The 26,932-nt window shown below is 43.9% G+C and overlaps 1 protein-coding gene across 1 annotated transcript; it reads right to left on the bottom strand.

The window, feature by feature from the left end:
• Positions 1 to 15,002: 15,002 nt before the first annotated feature.
• LOC125556049 (protein ROLLING AND ERECT LEAF 2-like) lies at positions 15,003 to 23,747 on the bottom strand. Its single transcript, XM_048718851.1, has 7 exons — positions 23,292 to 23,747; positions 23,073 to 23,133; positions 21,298 to 22,292; positions 21,142 to 21,213; positions 20,819 to 21,036; positions 16,122 to 16,345; positions 15,003 to 15,910 (listed from the first exon to the last, which is right to left on the bottom strand). The coding sequence occupies exons 3-7, from the start codon at positions 22,277 to 22,279 to the stop codon at positions 15,271 to 15,273; spliced, it is 2,136 nt and encodes a 711-aa protein (XP_048574808.1). The 5' UTR covers positions 22,280 to 22,292; positions 23,073 to 23,133; positions 23,292 to 23,747; the 3' UTR covers positions 15,003 to 15,270.
• Positions 23,748 to 26,932: the final 3,185 nt, after the last annotated feature.

Below are 26,932 nucleotides of genomic sequence, written 5' to 3'. Positions count from 1 at the left end.
CGCTTGGCGAAGCCCTGTTGGAATCCCGCTACTTCCACCACGCCGTCGTGCTGCTGGATCTCCATCAACCTCTCCCTCCTCCTTGCTGGATCAAGGCGTGGGAGACGTCTCCGTTTCGTACGTGTGTTGAACGCGGAGGTGCCGTCTGTTCGGCGCTAGGATCATCGGTGATTTGGATCACGACGAGTACGACTCCATCAACCCCGTTCACTTGAACGCTTCCGCTTAGCGATCTACAAGGGTATGTAGATGCACTCTCCTTTCCCTTGTTGCTATATTACTCCATAGATTGATATTGGTGACACGTAGGAAAATTTTGAATTATTGCTACGTTCCCCAACAGAAACAAATAAGAACCTCGCAACCAACGCGATAAAGGGGTTGTCAATCCCTTCACGACCACTTGCAAGAGTGAGATCTGATAGAGATAATAATAATAAGATAAGTATTTTTGGTATTTTTGTGATATAGATTGAAAGTAAAGATTGCAAAATAAAATAGATTGGGAACTTGTATGATGGAAAATAGACCCGGGGGCCATAGGTTTCACTAGTGGCTTCTCTCAAGAAAGCATAAGTATTACGGTGGGTGAACAAATTACTGTTGAGCAATTGATAGAAAAGCGAATAATTATGAGAATATATAGGCATGATCATGTATATAGGCATCACGTCCGCGACAAGTAGACCGAAACGATTCTGCATCTACTACTATTACTCCACACATCAACCGCTATCCAGCATGCATCTAAAGTATTAAGTTCATAAGAACAGAGTAACGCCTTAAGAAAGATGACATGATGTAGAGGGATAAACTCATGCAATATGATATAAACCCCATCTTTTTATCCTCGATAGCAACAATACAATACGTGCCGTTTCCCCTACTGTCACTGGGATCGAGCACCGCAAGATTGAACCCAAAGCTAAGGACTTCTCCCATTGCAAGAAAGATCAATCTAGTAGGCCAAACCAAACTGATAATTCGAAGAGACTTTCAAAGATAAACCAATCATACATAAAAGAATTCAGAGAAGAATCAAATATTGTTCATAGATAATCTGGATCATAAACCCACAATTCATCGGATCTCGACAAACACACCGCAAAAGAAGATTACATCGAATAGATCTCCAAGAGAATCGAGGAGAACTTTGTATTGAGATCCAAAGAGAGAGAAGAAGCCATCTAGCTACTAGCTATGGACCCGAAGGTCTGAAGTAAACTACTCACACATCACCGGAAAGGCCATGGAGTTGATGTAGAGGCCCTCCGTGATCAATGCCCCCTCCGGCGGAGCTCCGGAAAAGGCCCCAAGATGGGATCTCTCGGGTACAGAAGGTTGCGGCGGTGGAATTAGGTTTTCGTGGTGCTCCTGGATGTTTGGGGGGGGTACGTGGATATATATAGGAGGAAGAAGTACGTCGGTGGAGCAACGAGGGGCCCACAAGGGTGGAGGGCGCGCCCAGGGGGGTGAGCGCGCCCCCTGCCTTGTGGCCTCCTCGATTGTTTCTTGACACCCACTCCAAGTCTCCTGGATCATGTTCGTTGAGAAAATCACGTTCCCGAAGGTTTCATTCCGTTTGGACTCCGTTTGATATTCCTTTTCGGCTAAACTCTAAAATAGGCAAAAAACAGCAATTTGGGCTGGGCCTCCGGTTAGTAGGTTAGTCCCAAAAATGATATAAAAGTGTAAAATAAAGCCCATTAACATCCAAAATAGATAATATACTAGCATGGAGCAATCAAAAATTATAGATACGTTGGAGATGTATCACGTCCCCCTGCTGAAGTCGACCGCGTCCTCGTGCTCGTCCTCGACGCCGCCCTCAAGGTTGTAGTACTCATAGTAGTGGTTGCGCCAGAGCTCGCGTTGGTACTCCACCGCCGATTGCTCGATGGACAGACTCTTCTCTACCTTGACCTCGGCCACGCGCAACTCCTCCTCCTGGCGCTCCTCGATCTCCGTCGCCTCCTGCATCTTCAGCTCCCGCTCGGTGACCTCATGAGGAAGTAGGTGCTCCATGACCACCGCCGCCTTTTCAAACATGGGTTGCATGCTGGAGTCCGAGGTGGCCTGAAATATCTTGGCGTGTGCATCCTCGATCTTGGCGTGGATGGCCTCGACCCGGGCCAGGGCGACATCGACGGCACGGACGGCAGCTCGAGCGCCCTCGGCGTTTGCAGCTGTCGTCGCAGCAGCAGTTGCAGCCGTCTCGGCTGCTGCAGCTGCCCTGTCGGCTGCCGCAGACCCCCTCTCAGCAGAAGCGGCCGTGCTCAATGCGGATGCGGCGACACTCTCGGCGTAGGCGGCGGCGCTCGGGGGGGGGGGGGCGCGGCCATCGTACGGGCCTTCATGAAGCGTTTCCACAGCGTCATCTTTGCAAGAAGGGGGTGCGGGAATGGGGGTCGGGATTCGGGGATTCGGGGGTTGCCGGCACTGGAGCAGATGAGCCGGCGAAGCTTAAGGAGGGAGACTTAAATAGACCCAGATATTTTCATCGCAAACGGTTCCTAGAAAACAACTGTGTGTGATGTTGTAGATATTTTTTATTATCTGTGAAAGACGAATTTGAAGTACAATGGCAACGGATTGTGTTTTAAATGTACGAGAAATTTTGTAGTACTAATACAACTCTCATGTCAAAATTTGGAAAATTTCAGGGGTCATTTGACCTTTTAAGACAATTAAGTGATTTTCTAGCCATTTAATGACCGTAATTGAAATTTGAACTACATGTACGTGCAACAGCTAACCATAACGGTTTGAAAACTCATATTTTGTGTACTTGTGTGCGATTTAATTCCATGGAAGGAATTTTTAAACATATTGGTCTAACGGCTATGACACAATTAAGCATGGAGTGACATGGCATTTTAATTCCAAAAATTAAAAAAATGATCAGAAAAACATGAAATCTTGGTTGATGTAATGTCATGCCACCAAGATGATGTGGTAAAGAAATTGACATGTTTGACGAAAGTTTGGACACAAACCCCTCACAAACCGGAGCAACTCACTAGAAGGCTCGTGGTTCCGAGAGGGAACAATGCATGTTTGATGACGAATGGGAAATAGCTTCCTCTTACGGCCTTCAATTTTTTTCCTACGTCTAACGTGCACTATTACAACTGTAATGTCATTTTTTTGAAAATCCTAGGGGTCATTTGACCTTTTAAAGACATTTAAGTGAATTTCTAGCCATTTAATGACCGTAATTCGAATTTGAACTACATCTACATGCAACACCTAACCAAAACGGTTCGAAAGATCATATCCGTGTACTTGTGTGCGAGTTAATTCCATGTGTAGTAAATTAGAAGGAATTTTCAAACATATTGGTCTCACGACATGGACACATGCATACGTATGCATGGAATGACATGGCATTTTAATTGAAAAAATTATAAAAATGATCAGAAAAACATGGAACCTTGGTTGATGTAATGTCATGCCACCAAGATGATGTGGTAAAGAAATTGGTATGTTTAACGAAAGTTTGGACACAAACCCCTCACAAACCGAAGAAACTCACTAGAAGGCTCATGGTTCCGAGATGGAACAATGCATGTTTGATGACGAGAAAATATCTTTCTCTTATGGCCTTCAATTTTTTTTCTACGTCTAACGTGCACTACTACAACTGTAATGTCAAGTTTTTGAAAATTCTAGGGGTCATTTGACCTTTTAAAGACATTTAAGTGAATTTCTAGCCATTTAATGATCGTAATTCAAATTTGAACTACATCTACATGCAACGCCTAACCAAAATGGTTTGAAAAATCATATCTGTGTACTTATGTGCGAGTTAATTCCATGTGTAGTAAATTAGAATGAATTTTCAAACATATTGGTCTCACGACATGGACACATGCATACGTATGCATGGAGTGACATGGCATCTTAATTCCAAAAAATAAAAAATGATCAGAAAAACATGAAACCTTGGTTGATGTAATGTCATGCCACCAAGATGATGCGGTAAAAAAATAGGTATGTTTGACGAAAGTTTGGACACACATCCCTCATAAACTGGAGCAACTCACTAGAAAGTTCGTGGTTCCGAGAGGGAACAATGCATGTTTGATGACGAACGGGAGATAGCTTCCTCTTACGGCTTTCAATTTTTTTTCTATGTTTAACGTGCACTAATACAACTGTCATGTGAAAATTTGAAAAATTCCGGGGGTCATTTGACCTTTTAAAGGCATTTAAGTGATTTTCTAACAATTTAATGACAATAATTCAAATTTGAATTACATCTACATGCAACGCCTAACCATAACGGTTGGAAAAATCATATTTTTATGTACTTGTGTGCGAGTTAAAAAATCATCAGACGATGTAAATATCTGGTGTTCGAAAAACAAAATGTAAAGATCTGGCAGGACAACCGCCCCCACACGATTGGCACTCTATCTCGCGGCTCGAGGTTTGGTAGGTGAGTGGCGGGGATCATTAATCAGACGCTTCTGCATTGGAAACCGTCAGCTATTACGTTCACACATGTATTTTGGCTATTATGTTCACACACGGATTTTGCTGCGGGAATCGTGTGTAATTCAAACTACAGTAGTTGTAAATTCCGGCGACCAGCCTGTGTATTGTCCCCGTCGATCTAGATTCCGGCCGCCAATAAATACTACCTTGCTCACATCGTCCCGCCTGCATTCTCATCTACATCCTCCCCTCGCTCGCCCTTTCTCTCTCTCTCTCAAATCTCTGCTATGATGCCGCCGGTCTGCCCACGTGCCGACGAGGAGTAGCCGCCCCCCGAGGATGCTCACTCGATTAGCAGCGACGAGGACCCCTACGTAGGGCCTGACGAGGTTGCGCCGGACGCCCCAACTTTGGATTGGTTTTGGGGCCAGTACAATCTTTATCTGTGAAAGTCGCTGCCGCCGGTTGAGAAAACCATGCAAGTGGTGTTCAAGAAGGAGATGGCGGAGGAGAAAGCCAGGTACCAAGCGGCATATGAAGCCCGTGATGCCGCCTGGAAAAAGGAGGCGGCGGAGCTTTGGGGGCGGGCGCGTCGTCGTGCCGAGGGGGTGTACGAAGACGGGTACTTCGCGAGGAAGGTCATAGACGCCGGGCGCCTCGTCGCTGTGTGGTGGTGGGCCGATAAGCTCCAGCGTGCCACCGACGAGGAGCTCCGATGGGCGTTCAACGAAATGGCAATATCGGTCGCGCGCGTCCGCCAGCAAGAGGAAGATCGATACGTCAAGTACTGTGAGGCAGAGGAAGCGGAGTACTGCCTCCGCACTGGAAAGACGCCGCGACTAGGAAGTGCTGGCGAGGGGCTGCCGGAATACTGGCCCCAAAAGGGATTATTAGTTTTAGTATTATTCGTTTTCAATTTTATATATTGTACCTAGTAGTTAAGTATCATCATATATATGTGATAATACTATTATGATTCTGGATGAGAATAATTATTTGGATCACAGTCAGCCTATATAGAGCCTGTCAGGCCCTCCCGAACTCCCGAAAACGCAAAAGAAAGTAAACCCGACCGGCCCATTCCGACCCCAACCCTCCTCCCGCACCGCATCGCCTCTTTTCGGATCCACCGACCACCTCCCGCCGCTGCGCCCTGACTCCGGCGCGGCTCCCGCGGCCGGCCCGTCGGCCCCAGCGCGCCACCCCCGACCCGTTCTCTGGATCCTGCCGCCATCCCTCAACCCGACCCCCGTCCGGCGCCGACGACCACCCGACCACCGCCCGTCGCCGCGGATCGCACAGCCGCCACCGTCCTTCGCCTGAATCGCGCCGCCGCCCCCATCCCTCAATGGAGATCGCGTTGCTGCCGTCCCCTGCCCCGTTCTCTGGATCCTGTCCCCGTCCCTCAACCCAACCGATGCCGGCGCCAGTTGGACTTCCCACGTAGCTCCACCTGGCCGGCGAGCACGATGCCGACGTCTCGCAGGTCCTAGCTCTGGAGGTCAGTTAGATCGTCGGACTCCCACAACCTTGGTTGTATCCTCCTTTGACGAGTTTTCTCCAGCCGTTCTTGAGGCCGCCGTCACTCTTCTGTGCTCCTCCAAGCCGCAGCAGCCACCGCTGGCCGCACCCGCCGACGGCGCCCTGGTTCCACACATCGGTGGTGCTTTCCTTCCTGTGCTCAAACATGGGCGCGTTGCGGGCTCCGGCTTCCCTTTCCTCCCCTCAGGTCCGTCGCCCCCCATCCAACTGGCTGGATCTGCATGTCTCAGATGAGATCCTCCGGACTTGTGCCCCAGCTACTTCTGAACTTCTGCTGGTTGATACCCAATTGGCACTTGCGCAATGCATTTTGTGTCACTGATTGTTGGGTGAAAAAATCCCTTCTCTTATGATGTGTTCTGCAGGTTATAACATTTGCTTACAAACAACTTGTGTTGATCTTTGTAAGAACTGCTACAATAGACCTATTTTCCATGCCGATGTATTCAAACAACTTTGACATATATATGCTACAATTTTCCCTTGAGACAGAACTATTGTAGTAGACTTATATCCATGCTGAATGTAAAAATAAGATGTTTGTGTTAGTGAATTTAGAAAAAAGTTGGGAATAAGTTCTCTCCTTTTAGTTTTGTGTTGGAATTGAAGTTCAGAAAGAACAAATGTGATGAAAAGTTTTGGGGAGTTGTTGGATAAAAAGTCAGAAAGTTTTTTGCAAACTTCTTACTTTTCATACCTCGACTTGTGTTAGATCTTTTTGCAATACCGACATAGATAAGTCTGCACTTCCAACTGGCATTCAAAAGTTCAGCTCGACGCCATGCAGGACACTGCCGAGCTGCCGTGGTGTCGATCGAGGCGCTGGAGTCCAGGGCTGTTGCATGCTGCGTGCTCTTTTTTGCTGGGGTCGAGGAGCTGGAGTGCGGTGGTGTCCATGCTCGCCACCCTCCTAGAGTCCCGCGCTACTGCAGGCCTTCTCTTGCTGCTTTTTGTCTTACCGCGTGAGGGAGAACAAATTATTTCATGTACTTTTTCTCCTTTACACTTGCTACTCTGAATAACTGGCTCCCGACAGTAGGTTGGTACTGTTCTAGTAATGCAACGAAATTAACGGACTACTGGATGAGAAATTGTGTTTGGCTTGCGCTGTCGCTAGTGCATTCAACTTTAAAAACGTACAAAATTTGGTAACGCTAGAGGTGCTTTGGAATAATGTTGAGGATATGCACACAGCGAATGCCATGATGCGTTGACCAAAAATGATGGATGGCCTTAAGGCCCATTTAGCTTGTAAGAAGTTAGTTGCAAAAGATTCAAGAAGTTACACACATCAAGTCAAGAGACGTACAGTGAAGTTCTACTACAAAAATGCGCCAGGTACCACGGCTATGCGTTGTTTACGTGTGAAGTTCAACAGGGCTATACGCCAGCCGGCAGCCGCGGAAAGTTCTACTACGGCTGAATGCCAAGTTCAACTATAGCTATATTGTAGAAAACATCATTAGAGGAGTTCTGCCGAGCAATAAATAGAAAACAAAACGAAGTACAGTTCGGAAAGTTTAGAGAAAAATGTTAGGGATATCATGGCACACACTTTTAGAGTTTTTTAGGGGCATCAAAACAATTACTTTAAAAATTAAAAACAGAGAGCGCAAATTAGAAATAACAGAGCAGTTTTGATGTTTATAAAAAATAAAATAAGTTTACATTACTAAAAAATGAAAGAAAAATATATGTTCAAATTTTAGAAAAGAGAGTACTTAGATACTTGTAAAAAACTCATTTTCACAATTCGAAAAAACCCAAAATAGGTTTGAATTAAAATAACAAACATTTATAAAAAACTTAGATTTTTATAAACCGATAAAAATCAACAAGTTCGAATTAAAATAACATACCAATCCAAAAAAGTCTATAAAAAGAATGAATTTTCCCCGTTTCCAAAAAAAAATTAGAAGTTCAAATTAGAATAACGGAGTGGTTCAACGTTTACTAAAAACTCAGATTTTTAACTGCTACTAAAGAATAATAAACAAAGAAGTTCAAATAGAATTTCCCATTTAAAAAAAGTAGAACTTCAAATTTAAATAATGAAGAGGTTCGACGTTTATTCCAAAGTTAGGATTTTCCCGTTACTAAAGAACAAATGAAGAAGTTCAATTTACAAAAATAGAGCAGCACAAAATTTCTAGAGAAAATTGATTTTCCCCATTTCTACAAATCTAGAGGTTCAAATTTAAATAACAGAGAAGTACAATGTTTATTACAATACCAAGAACGTTAAATTCAAAAAACCGAGCCATTCAAAAAGTTTATAAAAACCAATTTCCCCTCTTTTCAAAAAGACCTAGAAGTTTAAACTTGAATAATTGAGTGGTTCGATATTAAATACATAACTAGGACTTTTCCCGTTACTAATGAATAACACCATGAAGTCCTAATTAAAAAATGAAGCTATTTCATATTTATAAAAACTTAGATTTCCTCAATACTAAATATTAAAGCCAAGAAGTTCAAATTAAAAGAATGAAGAGATTCAAGTATAATAACCAAAAAAGTTCAAATATAAAAAGGAGTTAAAAAAAGGAAATAAAAAGCGAAGTTTCACTGTTTACCTAGAAGTTCATTTTCAAATAATGAAGAGGTTCAAAATATTTGTTACAAAATTCATTCCGGTGGTATATTATTTACCATAAGCGCTAACACACACAGTTAAAGAAAAACAACACACACAATTAAAATATTTGTTATGTGTCTGTGTGTGTGTGTAACTTTGCATTTCTAGGGAAATAAAAGGAGTAGTTTGATGTTTACAGAAAACTCAAATTCTTTCCATTTCTAGGAAAATAAAAGTATGAGGTTCAATTTAAAAAAATGTTTGATGCTTATTTGAAAATATATTTTTTCTAAGAATAAGACTAAGAATTTCAATTTGAAATAACATAGAAGTTTGAAGAATATAAAAAACTCAAATTTGGTGCAGGAAGTTCGCGTGCACCCCTGTGCATCGTTCAGAATTTATATTGTGGGACGTTCGACCTCCAATTACATGTTTTAAAATGGCAAAAAATGACGTCCGACCTTCAATTGCATGTAATTCGACGTATACACAAAAATGCGAGAGAAATTCATAGTGAAAACAACGAGAAGTTCAAGTACTCTGTCCGGAGATGTTCAAAAATTCGACGTATACACAAAAATGCATTTTAGGTGAGAATAAAGTATAGAAAAATAAAAGCTTAAAAGGTTTTTTGAAAGAAGTTCAAGTGCTCTGTCCGGAGAAGTTCAAAAATTCTTACGAGAGAGGTTCACCTTGTATTTCCATGTTCGATTTTTTCCGTATAAAAATCAAATACAATTCTTTACTCAAAATATAAAAAGGTGAAGTTCAAATTGAAATACACAGAAATTCGGAGTTTATTAAAACCTAGGATTTACCTGTTCAAAAAAATAAAAAACACAATGCCATTTTTTGCACTTTTAAAAGCAACTCATAATCGGAAAAAAATGGTTGCTAGAAGTTCAAGTCTCGGCGAGGAAAAGTTCAAAAAAATCTTGTGAGAGAGGTTCACCGTGTATTTAGATGTCCAAAATACATTAAAAAAATATGTTGTTTTTTGTGTTTTAAAATAATTCTCTCAGACCAGAGAGAAGTTCAAAGTGATAACAATCGGAAGTTCACGTACTATATGGTGTGTATTTCATATAAAAAAATACAATAAAGTGAAACAGAGTGAAGTTCAAACATACATGTCCTAGAAGTTCAACTACTTCACGCAGTTCGAGAAACAACACATCAAAAAACAGCACGTTAAAAACAAAGTGAAGTTCAAACAGACATGTCCTAGAAGTTCAACTACTTCACGCAGTGCAAAAAACAACACGTCAAAAAACAACAGATCAAAAATAGTATGAAGTTCAACAGGCATGCCCGAGAAGTTCAACTACTTCACGTAGTGCATTTCCATTCGTGATGAAGGCAGAAATCATGATCTTATTATTTTCTAATTTACTTCAAAACAGTAGAAATATCATTTGTGTAAGTTCAAGTCCTCGATAGGAGAAAGTTAAAAAAAAATATCGTGAGAGAGGTTTGTGCAAAAATAATATCATTTGTGCAACACTAACGAAATGGTTGAGAAAATTACAAACGAAAATATGTCACATAAGTTCAACATGAAAACAGCAGGAAGTTCAACTACTACACTGAATGAATTTCAGATGAAAAACTTCTAAAACCATCGCGAGTATGAAAAAATGATCAACATGGGAAAGTTGTGTGTTTACAACAGCTTTTCATCGGTATATCACTTGCTCAATTTCGGTGAGTGGATGGAGAGCTACGAGTAGTGGATGGAGATCTACGAGCGAAAAAAGCACGTGAAAAATAGAGTGAAGTTCAAGTAGACATGCAGAGAAGTTCAGGTTCTTCACGTGGTGCATTTTTGAAGAATCTGTTTCGCGATAAAGGCAGAACGAATGATCTCTTCATTTTCGAAATTACTTGAAAACGGCTAGGAATCACAGAAAACCATCAACATGAAAAAGTTCCGCATTTTCCTTAGCTTTTCAACGGTATATTATTTGCCACATTCCGATAAAATTTGTGAAAATTACTGCGAAAATACGTTTTTAGTCATTTTCAAAATTGACTTAAAACAGTAAGGAATTGGGAGAAACAACATATACCAAAAAGTTTCGCATTTCCTCAAGATTTCCAACGCCATATCATTTGCTGCATTCGGACATACGGTTAAAAAAATGGAAAGCATATTTACACACATTGAAACAGAACACATAGATATAAAAATGGAAAGCGTATATACACACATTGAAACAGAACACATAGATATATGGATGATAACAGCTATATATATTAATTGTTCATTAGTTCATCACAGAATATAAGTAATGATATTAATTGTTCATTAGTTCATCACAATATATATATATAGACACACACATAAACACTATTCTGATTACGGGGTCAGAATAATATTCTGATCACAACCTGACCTGCCTGAGTAACGCGTCTGAACTTCCCTCTATACGAACCCGACATTCGGGCTATCTTCGCAACCGTGGCTTTCCCCACGAATTATTCTTGTTAGTCGTGTTCTATATGATGTTAGTGTAATCTAGAAACGTTTTTAGCAACTAAATACCGGTTTTAAATAGGAATCTTGCTCGTTGGCGGATTTTACTCTCGGGGCGTGATGAAATTGCGTTTTTTGCAATTTTACTGCCTGAGTTGTTCGACCTAAACTTCTCCCAGTGCTAGGTTGAACTTCCGTCAACATTGCCCAAATGAGGCTTGCGATATACCGTTGAAAAGCTATGGACACCAGTATCATGACCCAAGTTGAATTTTTGACAAAATGTAAGCGGTTTAAGAGCAGTTTTGAAAACCTTTTTTCTTCATACAAAAAACGTGAATCGTATTTTCGATCGTATTTCTAAACCATTTATCGGAATGAGGCAAACAATATGACATTGGAAAGCTGCTGCAAAACCGCTCCTTCAACTTGTTGAAAGTTTTCTCTAATTCCCTACAGTTAAAGAGTAATTTGGAAAATCGTAAAATTTCGCAAACCGAACAGCCGAGTTCGTATTTTCGATTTCATTTCTAAATGGCTAGTCCAATTGAGGCAAATGACATGGCGTTGAAAAGCTTATGAAAATGCGCTACTTTTTCATGTAGAAAGTTTTTTATAATTTTGGACGATTTAAGAGTAATTTAGAAAACGGTGGTGTGTGTATATTCTGTGATGAACTAATGAACAATTAATATTATGAATTCCATTTTTCTATCTATTTTATATACTAATTTGAATCTAGCTGTTATCATCCATATATACAGAATGGAAAACGTATATACATACATTGAAACAGAACATATAAGAATGAAAAACAGAGTACACACATTGAAACAAAGCAATAAACATAGCAATACTATGATTGCAATGAATACATAGCTATCCATGTCGAAACGACTTTTCAAAATAAAACACGTCCATGAGACCATGACCAGCAGCCCTTGCCTACGGTAGCTCTTGGCTCTGCCTGAACTCGTGCAGGCGTTCGTCCAAGCGGTCGACACGCTCGCGGTACATCCGGAGCGCGATCTCGAGCTTCAAGTTGGCTATTTCATCGGAGATCACCAGCTCGAGGATGTGACGGTCATGTTCCTCTATTGTGCCCAGGCGGAGACCTGGGCCAAGGAGGCGGTCGATCCTACGGACCAGCGCGTTGGCATCCAGCGGGCTGCGGACAAGGCAAATGGCGGCACCAATGCGAACGGCGCGGCGGGCGTCCGGTGCAAGTACGGCGCGGCCGGCCTCTAGTGCAAGTACGGCGCGGCCGGCCTCTAGTGCAAGTACGGCGCTGAAGGCCTCTGCTCACCGCTGGCGAGAAATGGGGGTACTGATCGGACGTGTACCCAGCTGCGACGCCGTGTCGACAGCAGGCAAGCGCCGATGGATCCGCTCTTGCTGTGCGGCGCGCCGCGCCTCTCGCTCTGCGGTGCTCCAACGGTCTCGCCGTGCAGCGAGCCGCAGCCTATCGGCGTGGACGCTCCTAGCTTGCTTTGCGGCGCGCCATCGATCATGTTGTGCGGCGAGCTGCAACCCGTCGACGCTGACATGCCTATTTTGATCCGCGGCGCTCAAGCGCCATGTGCCAAAGATCTGCTCAACCCTGGCGATGACGCGCATCACGGCGTCGTCCATCGCGTTGCCGGGGAGCGCCTCGGCCTCGACGGGCCGTGGCGCCTGCTTGTTTTCCTCGTCGACGAGGTTGATGGCAGAGGCGGCGCTTTGGTGGGTTGGCATGCTTGGAAAAGGTAGATGTGCTACAGGCTGGGTTTGTCGCCTCCGTGCGTCGCGGGCTGCCTATGCGCAATATCATTGGGTGGCGGGAAACAGGTGAGGAAATGGCGGGAAACGGTGGCGTGTGCATAAAATGTCATCAATTAATGGAAACTTAGCATAGAAGGAATATCGAATTAGCACAAGAAGGAGATGATGATCAAATGAACACGGACCACACTAGGAAACCGTTTATATTATTATTGGTATTCGCACACATTTCTGATTATAGACCTGTTTGCTACGTATCACACACATATTTTTATATTGAACCTTTTTGTTCTCTTGTCTCAACGCAAACGGTTCATCCGAGTGAACCGCATGCAGTATATCGCACACACCTTCATCTGGTTGCCCATTTCTTTTGTGTTGCCTAATCACAAACAATTCATCCGAGTGAACTATATGCTGTATATCGCACACATCTTCATCTGGCTGCCCGTTTTCTTTGTTCCTCCTCATCGCAAACAGTTAATTGAGCTGAACCGTATGCCCTGTATCGCACACGCAACTAAAATCTAAATCGTGTTTGATGCATCCTCCATCGCAAACGTTTTGCACCTTTTTTGATGGTTTTTTACACCACCGTTTGCGATTATGACACCGCACACAATTTCGTCGAAGAGTCTCTGATTGTAGTGTCGTGTCAGCAGCAACCTGTAGTAGTGAAAGTGGGCCAAGTACAGACAATAACGACGTCCTCATGACCATCATGCCGCCATGCACTTCACCACAAATACTGTGCCTATGAAAAGGGGAAGAAGAAGATGCGGTGGCGATGATTGTGAGGGCGCCGGAGCCAGGACACCGAAGCATGCCAATCGAGCTGGACTCCAACGAGGAAGAAGAGACGGTGGTGCAGGTCCAGGAGAAGACCAAGACCAAGGCCACCCGCCAATCCAACCGCCTACAGGGTCCCCGAGGCTAAGATGTATGCGTACTATGTAAGATGGACCATAATCCCCATTCCTATTATACTCAATCCGGATCGGAAACCTCATATCTATCGGTTATGTTATGATCACTCCTATGGTGTTTACACCGATTTCAAGTTCCCCTAACGTGAATCGAATCTAAACTCGAATCGAATGCAACGTAGTAGGCGAGGAGGGAAAAAAATAGCTTACCGCCATTGCCGAATGCTGCTACGGATGCCGGTGAAGGTGACCGGAGGTTGACTTGCTGTTCTCTGATTTGCTGCACGCCACCGCCGTCGTTGTCGGTGAGAGTGGGGAGAGGGAAGAGAGAGTGGTGAGGGAAGGTGAGGGTAATAACTGTCGGCGCTTTGAGAAGCAACACGCCTTCTCGAGTGTAGCTCCTCGCGTGCAGCCCACACGCCTCGCGCGGGCCTGGCTCGCGAGAAACTGCCAATTCAAGCGTGCCTTGCGAGACAGGCCCAAAGATGCATTAAAGTTCGTGCTATGCAGGCTCAGTAGTGTATGTTAATAGCCAATCAGTCAGTTTTCTTTTCGCATGAGTCTAGTTGGACCTTATGCGGGCAACCAAAAGCGTGTGCGTTCGCCCCACTGTTTGACGCACAACTGTTTCACGCACAGAGCCTCAAATAGGTTTTTCGGCTTCAGCCATAACTGCCCAGCCCATCGCTGAAGTCCGTCGCGGGAAACACAGGGCAGGATCGCCGCGGACTGCGGTCAGATCGTCGCTGCTGCACCGATCGCTTCTCCGCCGCGGCTGCCACTGCGCGCAGAACCACCTGGAGCCCCGCCGCCGCCGTCGTCAGCCACACCACACGGGCTTTGCCCGGCGTCAGCGAGGGGAGCGAGAAGAGTGGGGACGACGCCAGGGAGGCGAACAGGGAGCCACCCGTCCAGACGAAGCGGGGGCGATCGAGGTGTGATTTCTATCTATGCATATGCAGCCTATTCATCAGGAACACCATCAGGGAGGCCACATGACATGAGCGCACAAACTCCAATACTCCATGCTGCGGAGGGTCAGAACTCTGAACTCTGAGCATACAGAAGAAGAAAGCCCTGTTGCACGGACACGGCATCATCTGCCATATAGAAAAACAGATGATATTGAGAACTCAAAACGCCTGATCCCATCAGGCCCAGGACTCAGGACCTGTTACTGCCAAATGCCAAGATAGCACAGATCGCTGCAGATTACCCAAGCTCAGCAGCAGACATAAACAAGCAGGCAGAGAAGCACAATCTGCCCCAGCAAACACAATGGCGAAACGCCACAGCCATCATCGGTGCTTTCGACAAACAAACTTTAACCCAGAACCGTCTGGTTACAGAAGCTAGGACTGGTCCGACCATCAACAACACCCAAGACACTATGCCCAGGCAAAGGAATGTACAACAGTTCACGGTATATACCATACCTAAACATCACCATCATTCTTTTTCTCCGAAGAAACCTGTTTCTATCTTTGTCTGTCCTATAAACCGACACCTGGACTCAAGAACATGACCTGATATAATCTTATAACTTACTCTATGCGGCGACCGATGGCGTACGCTTCCCGGGCGATCTCCGCCTCCCGTTTCACATTTTCAGCCAGGCTGGCCATGGCACCTGAGAGCTTTGAGAGTCGATCGAACATTGCGGTAAGACCGCCCTGCAGGGTTGCCATATCTGATTCAGTCTCTGACGATTTTTCACCCTCTGCCCCAGTGTCTGAAGATCTCTTCTTCGCTGCCTTCTTCTGTTCTGCTGCCTGGTGCTTGTACATTTTCTTGAGATCTGCTGCAAGGTTCTTGATGGAGTCGCATGATTCTTCAGACGGGAGCGATGACATTCCTGCGGACAAATCCCCCAAGAGAACAAATAGGGGTGGAGCAAGGTGTTGGCGAGGCGAGAGGGTCAGGTTTCCTTCCCCTGATCGGTCTCGTGGTTGCACCACACATTTCTGCAGCCAGGAGTGCAGACCACCCACATAGTTTTTGTAACCATCAACCCAGCCTGCCAAACTGGAGTAGAAGACTCCCAGTTCAGTGATGAGGTTCATCAAGGCATGTCCGCGCGACTCGCTTGGAGGAGACATTGCTGGGAGCTTTGCATCTGTTGGAGAGGTAATTTTCTGCTGCATTTGGTGAACTTCCTGCAGCACCCTCCACATGCGCGTCTGCCTGTCAGTGTCGTGCACAATAATAAGTATGATATCCACATTTAATGTCAGAGCCTACATATAACATTTTAGCCAATACCTTCACAACCTTTGCATACTACCTCAAAAGGAATACATTATTTAACCATAACAGGTGTAATTACAGTTTTGACAATGGTCCTGAAATCCTCACATGTGCTGTACATAGCGCTACGAAGAAAATAAAGGCTTACCCTTGTAGTAATTCAAGAAGTTGGGGCTGCAACTCTTCATCTCTTAACTTCTCAATTGTTTTTGAAATTGTGTATAGTGCTTCAGTTCCTACCACGAGTCGTGAATACAACCCTTTGGTAGTAACCCGAGTTTTGTCAACTTGCCTGGCATCCGCATCCCTTGCACACTGATGGCTTAGCTGAGCACATTTTTTGTCATATATCTGCTCGATTGATTCAATATTCTGCAAATCGCAAGTTTGCAACACCAGTTTAAGCAGTTAGGTCAGAGTGTATCAAATAAGACAGAAAAATAGCATGTACACTTATATAGAAATAATGCAAATAAACAGAATTTACTGAAACTTCTGACAGTAATAAGATATTCCGTGACCTAAAAATATCGGATGCCTGTGAGAGGTTATCCCATGGCAATTTCTGCATTTATTAGATATATATAAATAAATACTAATCTTACTTCAATATTTTGAACGATGCAAAATACTCCCTCCGTAAAGAAATATAAGAGCGTTTAGGTCACTACTAGGTCACTAAAGTAGTGACCTAAACGCTCTTATATTTCTTTAAAGAGGGAGTATAAGGGATGCATTAGATATTTGGTTTAGGATCGAAACATAGAACCCATATTTTAAACATCCACTTTTTTAAAACAAAAAACTAACCATTCAGTTCTCTCACCCACCGTCTTCCATGTCACTCAAAGTCCTCTCCTTTTTTTTTAGAACAAAGACGCAAGAAGTGTCCGGCTTTAAATTAATAAAGCCCACCAACAGGCAGCATCCAAGTTCGACACAACACAGAAACAAACCACGGGGCCTAGGCCCAAAAAAGTCATCTCCTCGCTTGCCAAACCTCCCCGCCCATAAGTTGATAGCACTGTCATGCCACAATACCTCCCCCTAACAATCCAAAACCTTGTTCCTGCTCAACTCCCATCCAACTCATTGCCCCCCCCCCCCCTACCCTATTGGTCATCCCCAAATTTTTCATTGTGAAGCACCTACCTTCAAGAAATATGAGATCTGAATCCTAGATGGCGCTTCATCGCACATATCTTGAAAGAAATCCAAGGCTATTGGATGGCCGGATGTATCCTATTCTTTATGTAAATTCTGGTTTATTTTTAGTCCTTCCTAAATCATAATTAGCTCCTATAGCTTTTGGTATCACCCAGTAAGTCAACCCCGAAGAGCTAAGATCTAGTGTGAGTAGCGAGCAGACGTAAGCGTAATATTGCACATGCTAATACCATTAGCTTATTCACCGACCACATGCACGAGAGTGTTCTTTTTTGGCGTGTAGCAGGCATCAACAAAGTGAAAGGTTATCAGAAAAGAACACAACCACAAACACGAGGAAAATGCAGCAACCGACAAACTATAGATATGTCCTAAAACAGAAACAACCACCAAATTAAATCATGGATACAGCCACAAAAAAGTGTCAATAGAATAATCTATTGGTTACCAGAATGTGCTCTATGTTTCAAGCAACTTAATGCACAAATTTATAACCTGTAATGTAATATAAACTACCTAATGTGGGATAAATGGCCTAATCTACTAGTAGGTAGGTAGAATATAACTGTAGTTCTTATGTTAAAAGCATATGTACCGCAGTTACCAATTTCGTTCTACCGCGAGCCAATTTGCTGAGAAGGTTACGGGTTCCCCTATAATATTTGGGAGGAGAAGTTTTGTACAACCAAACCGCGACTCGCACATATAACGTTCACGGTGACAATGGTTTGTACACAATTACACAAAATGATATTATGAGCTGATTGTTTCTACCAACACCGAAGGCATACTTGGGGAGGCTCTGTTTCACATTGTATATACTTTTGAATAATTGAATTATGATGCTTTCAACCTTGTACATTGTCTTGTATTTAACCTAATTTTCTGTACACTTGTTGAATAGCTCCAATATTTGGTTTAAGACCAAAAATAGAAACCATGTACATTAAACATCTGCTATTGTAAAAAAAAATAACCCTTCAGTTCTCTCATCCACCGCCTTTAAAGTCCTCTCCTCGCTTGCCAAACCTCCCCTCACACAAGTTGATTGCATTGTCATGCCACAATACCTCCCTTCAACAATCCGAAACCTTATTCCCTGATCAGCTCCCACCCTCATCAGCCCTCCCCAAAATTTTCATTGTAAGCAACATACCTTCAAGCAATATGGGATCTGAATCCTAGATGGCGCTTTACCGCACATATCTTGAAGAAAATCCACGGCTGGTGGATGGCTGGATGTATCCAATTGTTATGTAAATTCTACTCCCTCTGTAAATAAATATAAGAGCGTTTAGATCACTACTTTAGTGATCTAAACGCTCTTATATTTCTTTATGGAGGGAGTAGTTTATTTTTAGTCCAACCTAAATCATAATTAGCTTCTGTGGCTTTTGGTATCACACAGTTAGTCAACCCTGAATAGCTTAGATCTAGTGTGAGTAGTAAGCAGACATAAGCCTAATATTGCACATGCTAATACTATTGGCTTATTCACCGACCACATGATGAAAGTATTCTTTTATTTGGCGTGTAGCGGGCATCAACAAAGTGAAAGGTTATTGCAAAAGAACGCAACGACAAACACGAGGAAAATGCAGCAACCAAAAAATTATAGGCAAGTCCAAAAAGAGAAACAACTCTACATTAAAAAAAATTAAATCATGGATACAGCCACAAAAAGGTGTCGCTAAAATAGCCTATTGGTTACCAAAATATGTCCTATGTTTTTAGAAACTTAATGCACAAATTCATAACCTGCAAAGTAAAAATGAACTACCTAATGTGGGAATAAATGGCCTAATCCACTAGTAGGTAGGTAGAATATAACTGTAGTTCTTATGTTAAAAGCATATGTAGCACAGTTACCAAGTTTGTTCTACAGCGAGCCAATTTGCCGAGAAGGGTATGGGTTCTCCTATACTTTTTGGGAGGAAATGCTGCATACAAACAAACAGCGACCCGGACATATGACATTCATGGTGACATTGGTTTGTACACAATTACACAAAATGATAATTCGGAGCTAATTGTTTCTACCAACACCATGGGCATACTAGGGGAGACTCTGTTTAACATTTTTTTAAGAATTGAATCATGATTCTTGCAAGCTGTACATTATTTTGTTTTGAACCTATTTTTCTGTACACTTGTTAAATAGCACCAAGATGTTAAGAATTCTAGATAGGAGGAATAGACGTGAAGTACCAAGCGTATATGTTAGATTTCATGCTATCTAGTATTACTGGTACTCAGAGTGCAACTTTAATTGTCAAATGGCACAGCAGAGACCGGTATAGTAGGAACAATGCACCCTGAGCATCATGCAATTTTTGTTTATTCAATATTAAATCAAACATTAACACAATTTGGTGACACTTGTGTAGCCTTGGACATTAACTTCGACTCAACTACAAAAGGCAACTACTCATTTGGAAAATCCTTGGAAGTTCCTATTGTGTTGGACGTGAGATGGATATGAGCTATCTAAGTCTGCCGGATGGTTTGAAAAAAAATATTTGTAAGACCATACTCTGCTTTGTTTTCAAATATAATTCATCACTATAGAGAAATGCATTAGCATGTGATAATTTAAACTTTACTGTCTATGGTTGAGGTAATATAATCACCACTTACAACTTCATAATTCCTGTAAGCAACTTACTCAAAAAAGATTGCTGGAAAATAAGGACAACAGAAAAAAGGGCAGCCCGGTGCATGTAGCTCCCGCTTGCGCAGGGTCCGGGAAAGGGTCCGACCACTTTGGGTCTATAGGACGCAGCCTTTCCCTACATTTCTGTAAGAGGCTGTTTTCAGGACTTGAATCCGTGACCGATCAAAAGGCAGCAGCTTTACCACTGCGCCAAGGCTCCCCTTCAAAATAAGGACAACAGAAGTAAAGCTTTTATTTTTGAGACACAAATATCTCCTAGGCACGATCCAAAATCCTAGACTTGGCTAAAACACCTACAGAACACAACATACGGACCCATCTCCGCGCTAATCTCTACCCCCCTGATTTTCACTGTGGACCCTCCCGCCCCCTGATTTCCACTATATCTTGACACGTCACGCCATAACTTTAATCCTGTACAAATTTGCCCGTAGGTGTAGTGTCTCTCGCGTGATCATAGGATCATAACGATAGCTCATCGTGCAAAGAGGATCTCCAAGTAAATGCGAAGAACTCCTTTCAAGCATGTGAGTTGCAGGAAATACTTTTGTTTAGCTACACAACATTTAGCCCGGATGCAAAAGGAGACATCACATTACAATAAAGACTATCTAAGTCCAGAAAATGCTTGAGAGCTCACTAGAAAAATAAATCGGTCTTGTCCATAATACAGTAATGGTGTAATTATGTTGGATGCCATATATGGTTTCCTATCTAGAAGATTAACATGTGACACACAATAGCATACATATAAAAAACGTGTCCACATAATTTCTAAATATACATTTGTAGCGTCATTACAACTCTGCTTAAGAAAAGATAGCTTCAGATATTACTGAAAATAGTGGTTACACCTACAAAAAGGTCAATGCACAATATGCTACAGGTCTACTGGAAAACACAGGACAAGCACAATCTCATGATTCTATACTGATAACGCAAAAGTTCCATTTTCAGTGTAGTTAATCCTATAAGCATCTGTTGAACAACACATGTTGGCTCACCTTTAACTCATCATAAATCTTTATTTCCCAAGCATAGAGTCTATCTAAAGAGGATGCATGACTTCCTGAAATCATACAAAACTCTTCAACAAAATCGCTAATGCTTTCTGGAGGGTCATCATCCTTCTGAACTGAAAATAGTGGATTCTTAGATGATGAAGATCGTGATGAAAGTGAGCGATTCCAAGCGATCACTTTCGTGACATGCTGCTCTGATTCTGCAGTAAAACAGTTAAGAGTAAAATATCCATCCAAACAAGGCTGTTATTGTTTAGCGTACAAACTTCACATATTAATGTATTTGATATGAATAGTAAATATACCATGGGAAGCTACATTTCCAGCATTGCAGCAGAGCAAGGATGATGACAGAGAAAGTGCACACGACGGTTTCCCTGCAATAATTAGCACTGATATTAAGCAAGTATAACCATAGAAGTTCAAGAGAACTGTCTAACTGTAAAAAATGTATTCCTCACCTGTTATCTTGGTTGAAAAGCTTAGTCGAATCTTCCTTGTCTCAAGCATCCTTGAGACCCCATGGCAAGACTCAGCTGCCCGAGCAAATTGGCGCTCGAGTTCTTTCACATCAGACAGAAAATCTTTTGATACGCTGGTGATGGAACTGCTCTTTTCTTCTTCCCTTTCAGTAGATATTTTTGGTACATTAACCTTGTCTACAGACTGGGCTTCGTTTTTTCTATTGTCAGTAATACATGTAGGATTCTGCCCCTCCACATTCTGTGTCTGCACTTGATCAGGTCCTTTGTGTAAGTTTGAGTCATTTGGTAAGTCTGTATCAACAATCTCAATTTCACTACAGTCATTGCGATTCAACTTAAGATGGTCAAAATTGTCATCAAGGTCTTTACATCCATGTGTTCCCAACTGTTCTTGCACCTCAGCTATTTGACTAGAGGAAGCTTGACCCCTTCCATCGACATGGCCAAAGTCATCCAAAGTTGCCTCACAGTTCTCTGAGACATGGGTGGCAACATTTTCACTCACATCATTTGGTTCAAAGAAATCCCATGGGGGGCAAAATTCCGGAGACAACGGTGGTGAAACCGAAGTCAGGATGGGCTGCCCTTTTCTAATAAAACTAGCATCACCATCACTTGGGTCGACTGTCACTGTCAAGGATGGGCTTACTTCTGACCTCAAGCGACTAATATCAGAATGGCGGGGCACTTTCAGTGGTGAAATTTTAGAATTGTCTGCAGGTGGCAATGGGGATGGTAAAGCAGACGAAGAGCGAGGGGACTTGTCCGGATCACCCTCATGGTGTGACTCCACAAACTGCCTCAAAGCAACGCCGACATTGCGCAGAGACTGCTCGTACGACAGATGAGCAGCCGAAAGGGCATACCTTGCATCGATTGCTTGTTCAATGTGTTTCAGACGACCCTTGCAGAGCTGCAATGCGGTGTTGCAGTCTTGCTTGGAGGCAGTTGTACCCATGCTTCTTCACTTCCTGTAACAACGAAGACAAGTTATGATTGACATGGAATCCATATGGCTGACAAAGGAAGTAATCATTTGCGTTTGTACTACAAGGCATGTTGGTCGAAAACTAGACCATCTATGCATGTTGACTGAAGTTATAGAATTTTACTGCATTCAGTAATTAAAAGAAACAGGGGAGGTTAGAAAATCAGAGTTTCAAGGCACGGGTAAGCAAGGATTTTACCCACCAAGTAACGAAATGAAAACAATACTCAGGCACCATGTAACAGGAAACTCTAATCGATAGAAAGAAAGGATAGAAAGAAAGAACGCCCTTTTTTTCAAGATAAAAAACAACAACACTTTGTGAGGTAGAAAATAAATGACATAAAAACTCGCCTATTTTACATGTAAGCAATGATTGTGCCCACCAAGTAATGCGATTCAGATTTTTCTTTGAAATTCAGATTTTTCTGCATTCAGTAATTCACCATGTAACAGGAAACTCTAATCGATGGAAAAAAAAGAACACGTTTACAAGAACACAAATCCACAAAGGCACTTTGCGAGGAAGAAAATAAAATACTACTGCTCGCACATAAAAAAGTCGCCTATTTTGGCACCGCAATATCATCATTACAACCCATCGATTCGGACTAACCCACACGGCTGGAGACCGCACCCGCACAATGATTGATTAATTCATTCATCGGCAAAGCGAACTTCAAAGCCACAGAAAACATCTGGGGGACAAAAGTACAGAGAGAGGCGGAAGCTACGAAATCGAGCTCCATGGACGAACACTTACCTTGGCCTAAACCAACTGGTCGGCCAAACCTCACCTAGGAACCAGAGCGGCCCGCTTCGTCCTGGCAACACGCCACAACCACACGAACAGAGTCAGTCAGAATTCCAGTCGAAGGAACCAAAAAGAACCCAAACCCCAAAAACCCCACGCTTCAACTCGAACCCCCGGAGACGAGGAGGAGGCAATCGGCGGAGCAAGAACGGAGGCCAGAGATCGCACCTTCGCAGGCGCACCGAAAGGCAATCCCCGTCCCGTTCCAGCGCCGAGACCAAGAACAGGAGAGGGTAAAAGACGAAGCAGGCTTGGTTGGCAAGACAGAGCAAAGCCGCGCGGAGACCCCCTCTCCGCTCCGCCCCTCCGCAAAAGCGAGCAACAGGACAAGGGATAGAGAGGAAGCGTTACATTGGCGAGTCAATCCCCCCTATCTCTCTCTATCTTTCTCTCTGCGAGAGCCGCCGCTGGCTGTTTCTCTCTCTCTCTCTCTCTGGGCTGCGCGCTCGTCGCGACCTGGCAGCAGCGATGCGCTGCGTAATGAGCCAGTGCAGCAGCCACGCGAGGCCCCGCCTGGCGCCGAACCTTCGCCCCTCGCTCCGCATGTACCCCGTGTGACGCAACGCCGCGATGGCCCTCGGCTCTGGCCTGCAGCCCGTTGGCGTTGCCATTGCGCTCCTTCAGTTTCTTGTTTGCTCCGTGTGAGGAGAGAGAAACCGGGGAGGCGTGAAGAGATAGAGAGAGGGGGAAAAAGGCTGGGGCCTCATTTATGAAGTAGAAAATCGGGAATGGTGCAGCGGGCGGGGCAGGGGAGTGCGGGCCCCGCAGGAACAGCCACAGGAGGGGAAAGGATGGGAGGGGTGCGTCACAAAGCTCTACCGGATGGACCTACCGGTCAGCCTGATGCGGTGTGTGGCGTGGGCATTGTGATGGTGAAAGGTTTTGATCTTTGCCAGATCTCTTTTAGCAGGAAATGGAAACCTTTTGTGTGATTGTTCTCTATGCCTGGTTTGGTGTATTTTTGGCAAACAGTGATGTTTGGAATTAAGTTTCTCTAAATAAACGTTTGCCTTTGAGCTCCTGCCATGGAAATCAATTGACATTTATTTTGGGCAACCGCCTCTGCACGTCTCAGCGGCATTGGCGGCGTCGACCGGATCCCTGTGAGGACTAGTGATGGTGGTGGCGGCGGCCTCTACGGGTCATCGCAGCAGGGCTTGCAACCCTCGACGACCGCGACAAGACGATTAAGAGATGCGGTGGCGCATCTCTAAGTGCATCAGCGAATCTGCAGGCATGGAGACAATGCTTGTGCGTGGCGCTGTGGGCGCTCGCTGGCAACGCAAGGAAATTTCCGTCTCATGCGAGGGTAACAGGCATCACATGAGGAGGTTTGTGGCGTCAGCGTAGCGTTCAATGCTGATGAAGGCATCTGCCACCAGGGCAGCTACTTCGACAAAATGGTGGATGTTGTAGTGTCCCTGGCGTCAATGTGGGGTGGCAGCAAGCAGATCCCCACTGAGACATGGGCAGCTCCCTAACGGACGTGTCGATGGACTTCGGTGGGAAGACGTTCCATCTTAAAGATGCTGACTTGAACGTTGCTTCATATCCAGGTGAAAACTCTTGTTCTATTCTTTATTGATCGGGCTCAACAGTAATGTACTTGCAGCTATTATCTTGTTCAAAGGTTTGTCCAATCAATGGCATACTGGTCTTCATTGGCTGTTCTCGGCAATCAAAATGAAAATCCTTGTCTAGCTGGATACGACAACGATGACATAAGGATATTTATCCCTAGCTAAAGTCGTTGATGCTAACGAAGTCGATTTAGAGCAATTTTAGTCGTTGCCAAAATTTGGATCGCCATCCGCCATATGGAGCGTGTTCCATAATGCTTTGAAGGTTGTGCGGTCTATGTGCAAACACAAAATCGCCACATGGCAACTGCCGTATTTTCTCCTTCAGTTGGTGCAAAATTTTGTTTTGGTTTAAATGCCATTTAATCCAACCAAAATAGTGCATAAACATCATCAAACACAATAGCTTAATTAGAAATTATATCAGTGGCTAAAATTTGTCGCATTTACATATTTATTGCGACGTTAAATGTCGTTAAGCGACATCTTCAAAATAGGTGTTGATATACTACCGCTACTCAATGCTGCCACCATCTAGTTGTCCTTGTCCTCCTCATCTAAATCCGACAGCTCCTCGAGGTAAGCAAAGTAGTTGGCGTCGTCCTCCTTCTCGGAGCGACGACCATGAGTTGCTGCCACTCCTCCTCGCCGCTGGTTGCGGCGCTGAAGCTTGTTGTCGGTTTCTAAGAACCTACATATGAGTTGTGAGCAACAACCCTTTGAGAGTTCGACCAGGGACTGAGCACATCCAGTAATCCTAAGTCATGGATGAATATGGTGGATGAACTACAAATGAACACAAGAAACTGCCCAGGTTCGGGCCACCTTCTTGGTGTAATCCCCTACTCATGCTTTGTTTTATATTGCAACGGTATGGAGCTACAATGTGTTTGTTACAAGATGAGAAGATCGACACCTATCTCTTCTAAGGCCAACAAGATCGACCGTTGTGCGAGGCTTGGGTCTCCCCTATTTATAGCGTCGAAGGAGGCCTTGTCGAAGGTTTTGATTGGTTGAATATACATTGGAGTAGGCTTGCGTAGCCTCTACTTCGATGGCATGGCTGCCCATGACATGCTTGTACGAGTGATGATGACGTCCTTCCGGGGTAGTGTGTTACCCCAGACACTTACCAATCTCCTTTGGTATTCATCGGGTGGCAACGAAGTACCGCCACTATTACGTCGTGGGCAACAGAAAAATCTAATTATGATAGCCACGGATGACTTGGTTCACACGGATCCCTTCGGGGCACGAGCACGAGGCCTGGCCGTACACCCTTAGCTTGTTGCCTAACATTGGTAGCCATCCTTTGGGTATGGGTCATCGCTCGTCTTCCTTGGGGACGAGGTCTTCGCCCCTCGGGCGTGTCGATGCGCCCTCCCAGGAGGGCCCCGCAAAGCAATCTCAGGAGTCAAGCCGATATCATCTTCTCGGGGCGCTTCGCACAACCACAGGGCAAGGTCCACCGGATATTGCGGAGTCTCCCAGAGTTTCTCTTCTAGTACATGAAAACATACGACCCATTTTGTTTTTTAGGCCCACTGCACCAGATTGTTATTACCCTGGTTTTATTTACGCCGACAGTAGCCCCTAGGCCCATCTCCCTCTCGCCCGATGGTGGCAGCGAAGAGGGGGTGGAGCCAAGTGATCCTAGGGATATGACATGTGGCAGCCTGGGCCTTCTCACGGGGACTATCAATATCAGCCTTGGCTCCTGCCATAAGAGCATAAGCTTAATCAATTACCCTGCAAAAGAAGAGGCTGCCTTCTCGACTGCTACTCTCATTATTCTTCAGAGATCGTGGGTAGTCACGCCCTTGGGCGAGTGGTTGCCTTCCTGTCAGTTCCTTCGGTTATAAGGGAGAGAAATTGAAATGGTGCTAAGCCGGCCATCTTCCTCCTTCCCTGTTCTTCCGCGGTTGCTTTGTAACATCCCAAATTTTCAATTTGAAATGTTATACATTAGGTCATCATGCATATCATATTTTATTTTGCTTTTGGTTTTGATCCTAGAAAATCCTAAGCAACTCAAGGACCTACAGAGAGAGTTGGGGATTTCGTTATTTACATATTTGAGTTTTTTCAAATTATGTAAATAGGATCATTTGATTTTATTTATTTTATCATCAATTATTTCTATTGCAAAAATATGAGAGAGGGAATAAAATGACTTTCCCAAAATATAGAAATATTGAGGATTTAATAAAAAAATCAAATAAGTTTTAT

Source organism: Triticum urartu, chromosome 5 (assembly GCF_003073215.2).
Source record: "Triticum urartu cultivar G1812 chromosome 5, Tu2.1, whole genome shotgun sequence".
Lineage (NCBI taxonomy): Eukaryota > Viridiplantae > Streptophyta > Magnoliopsida > Poales > Poaceae > Triticum > Triticum urartu.
Note: the sequence above shows the minus strand (reverse complement) of the source record. Positions and strands in the feature narration are given on the sequence as shown.

Bases quoted from the DNA above. Each gene is read 5' to 3' on its own strand.
- LOC125556049 (XM_048718851.1), bottom strand. From the start codon at position 22,279: ATGGGTACAACTGCCTCCAAGCAAGACTGCAACACCGCATTGCAGCTC. The intron at 21,037-21,141 runs GTATATTTACTA...GTTTTACTGCAG, and splicing joins TGGAAATGTAGCTTCCCATG to AATCAGAGCAGCATGTCACG. The intron at 15,911-16,121 runs GTAAGCCTTTAT...CGACACTGACAG, and splicing joins CTTCTTGAATTACTACAAGG to GCAGACGCGCATGTGGAGGG.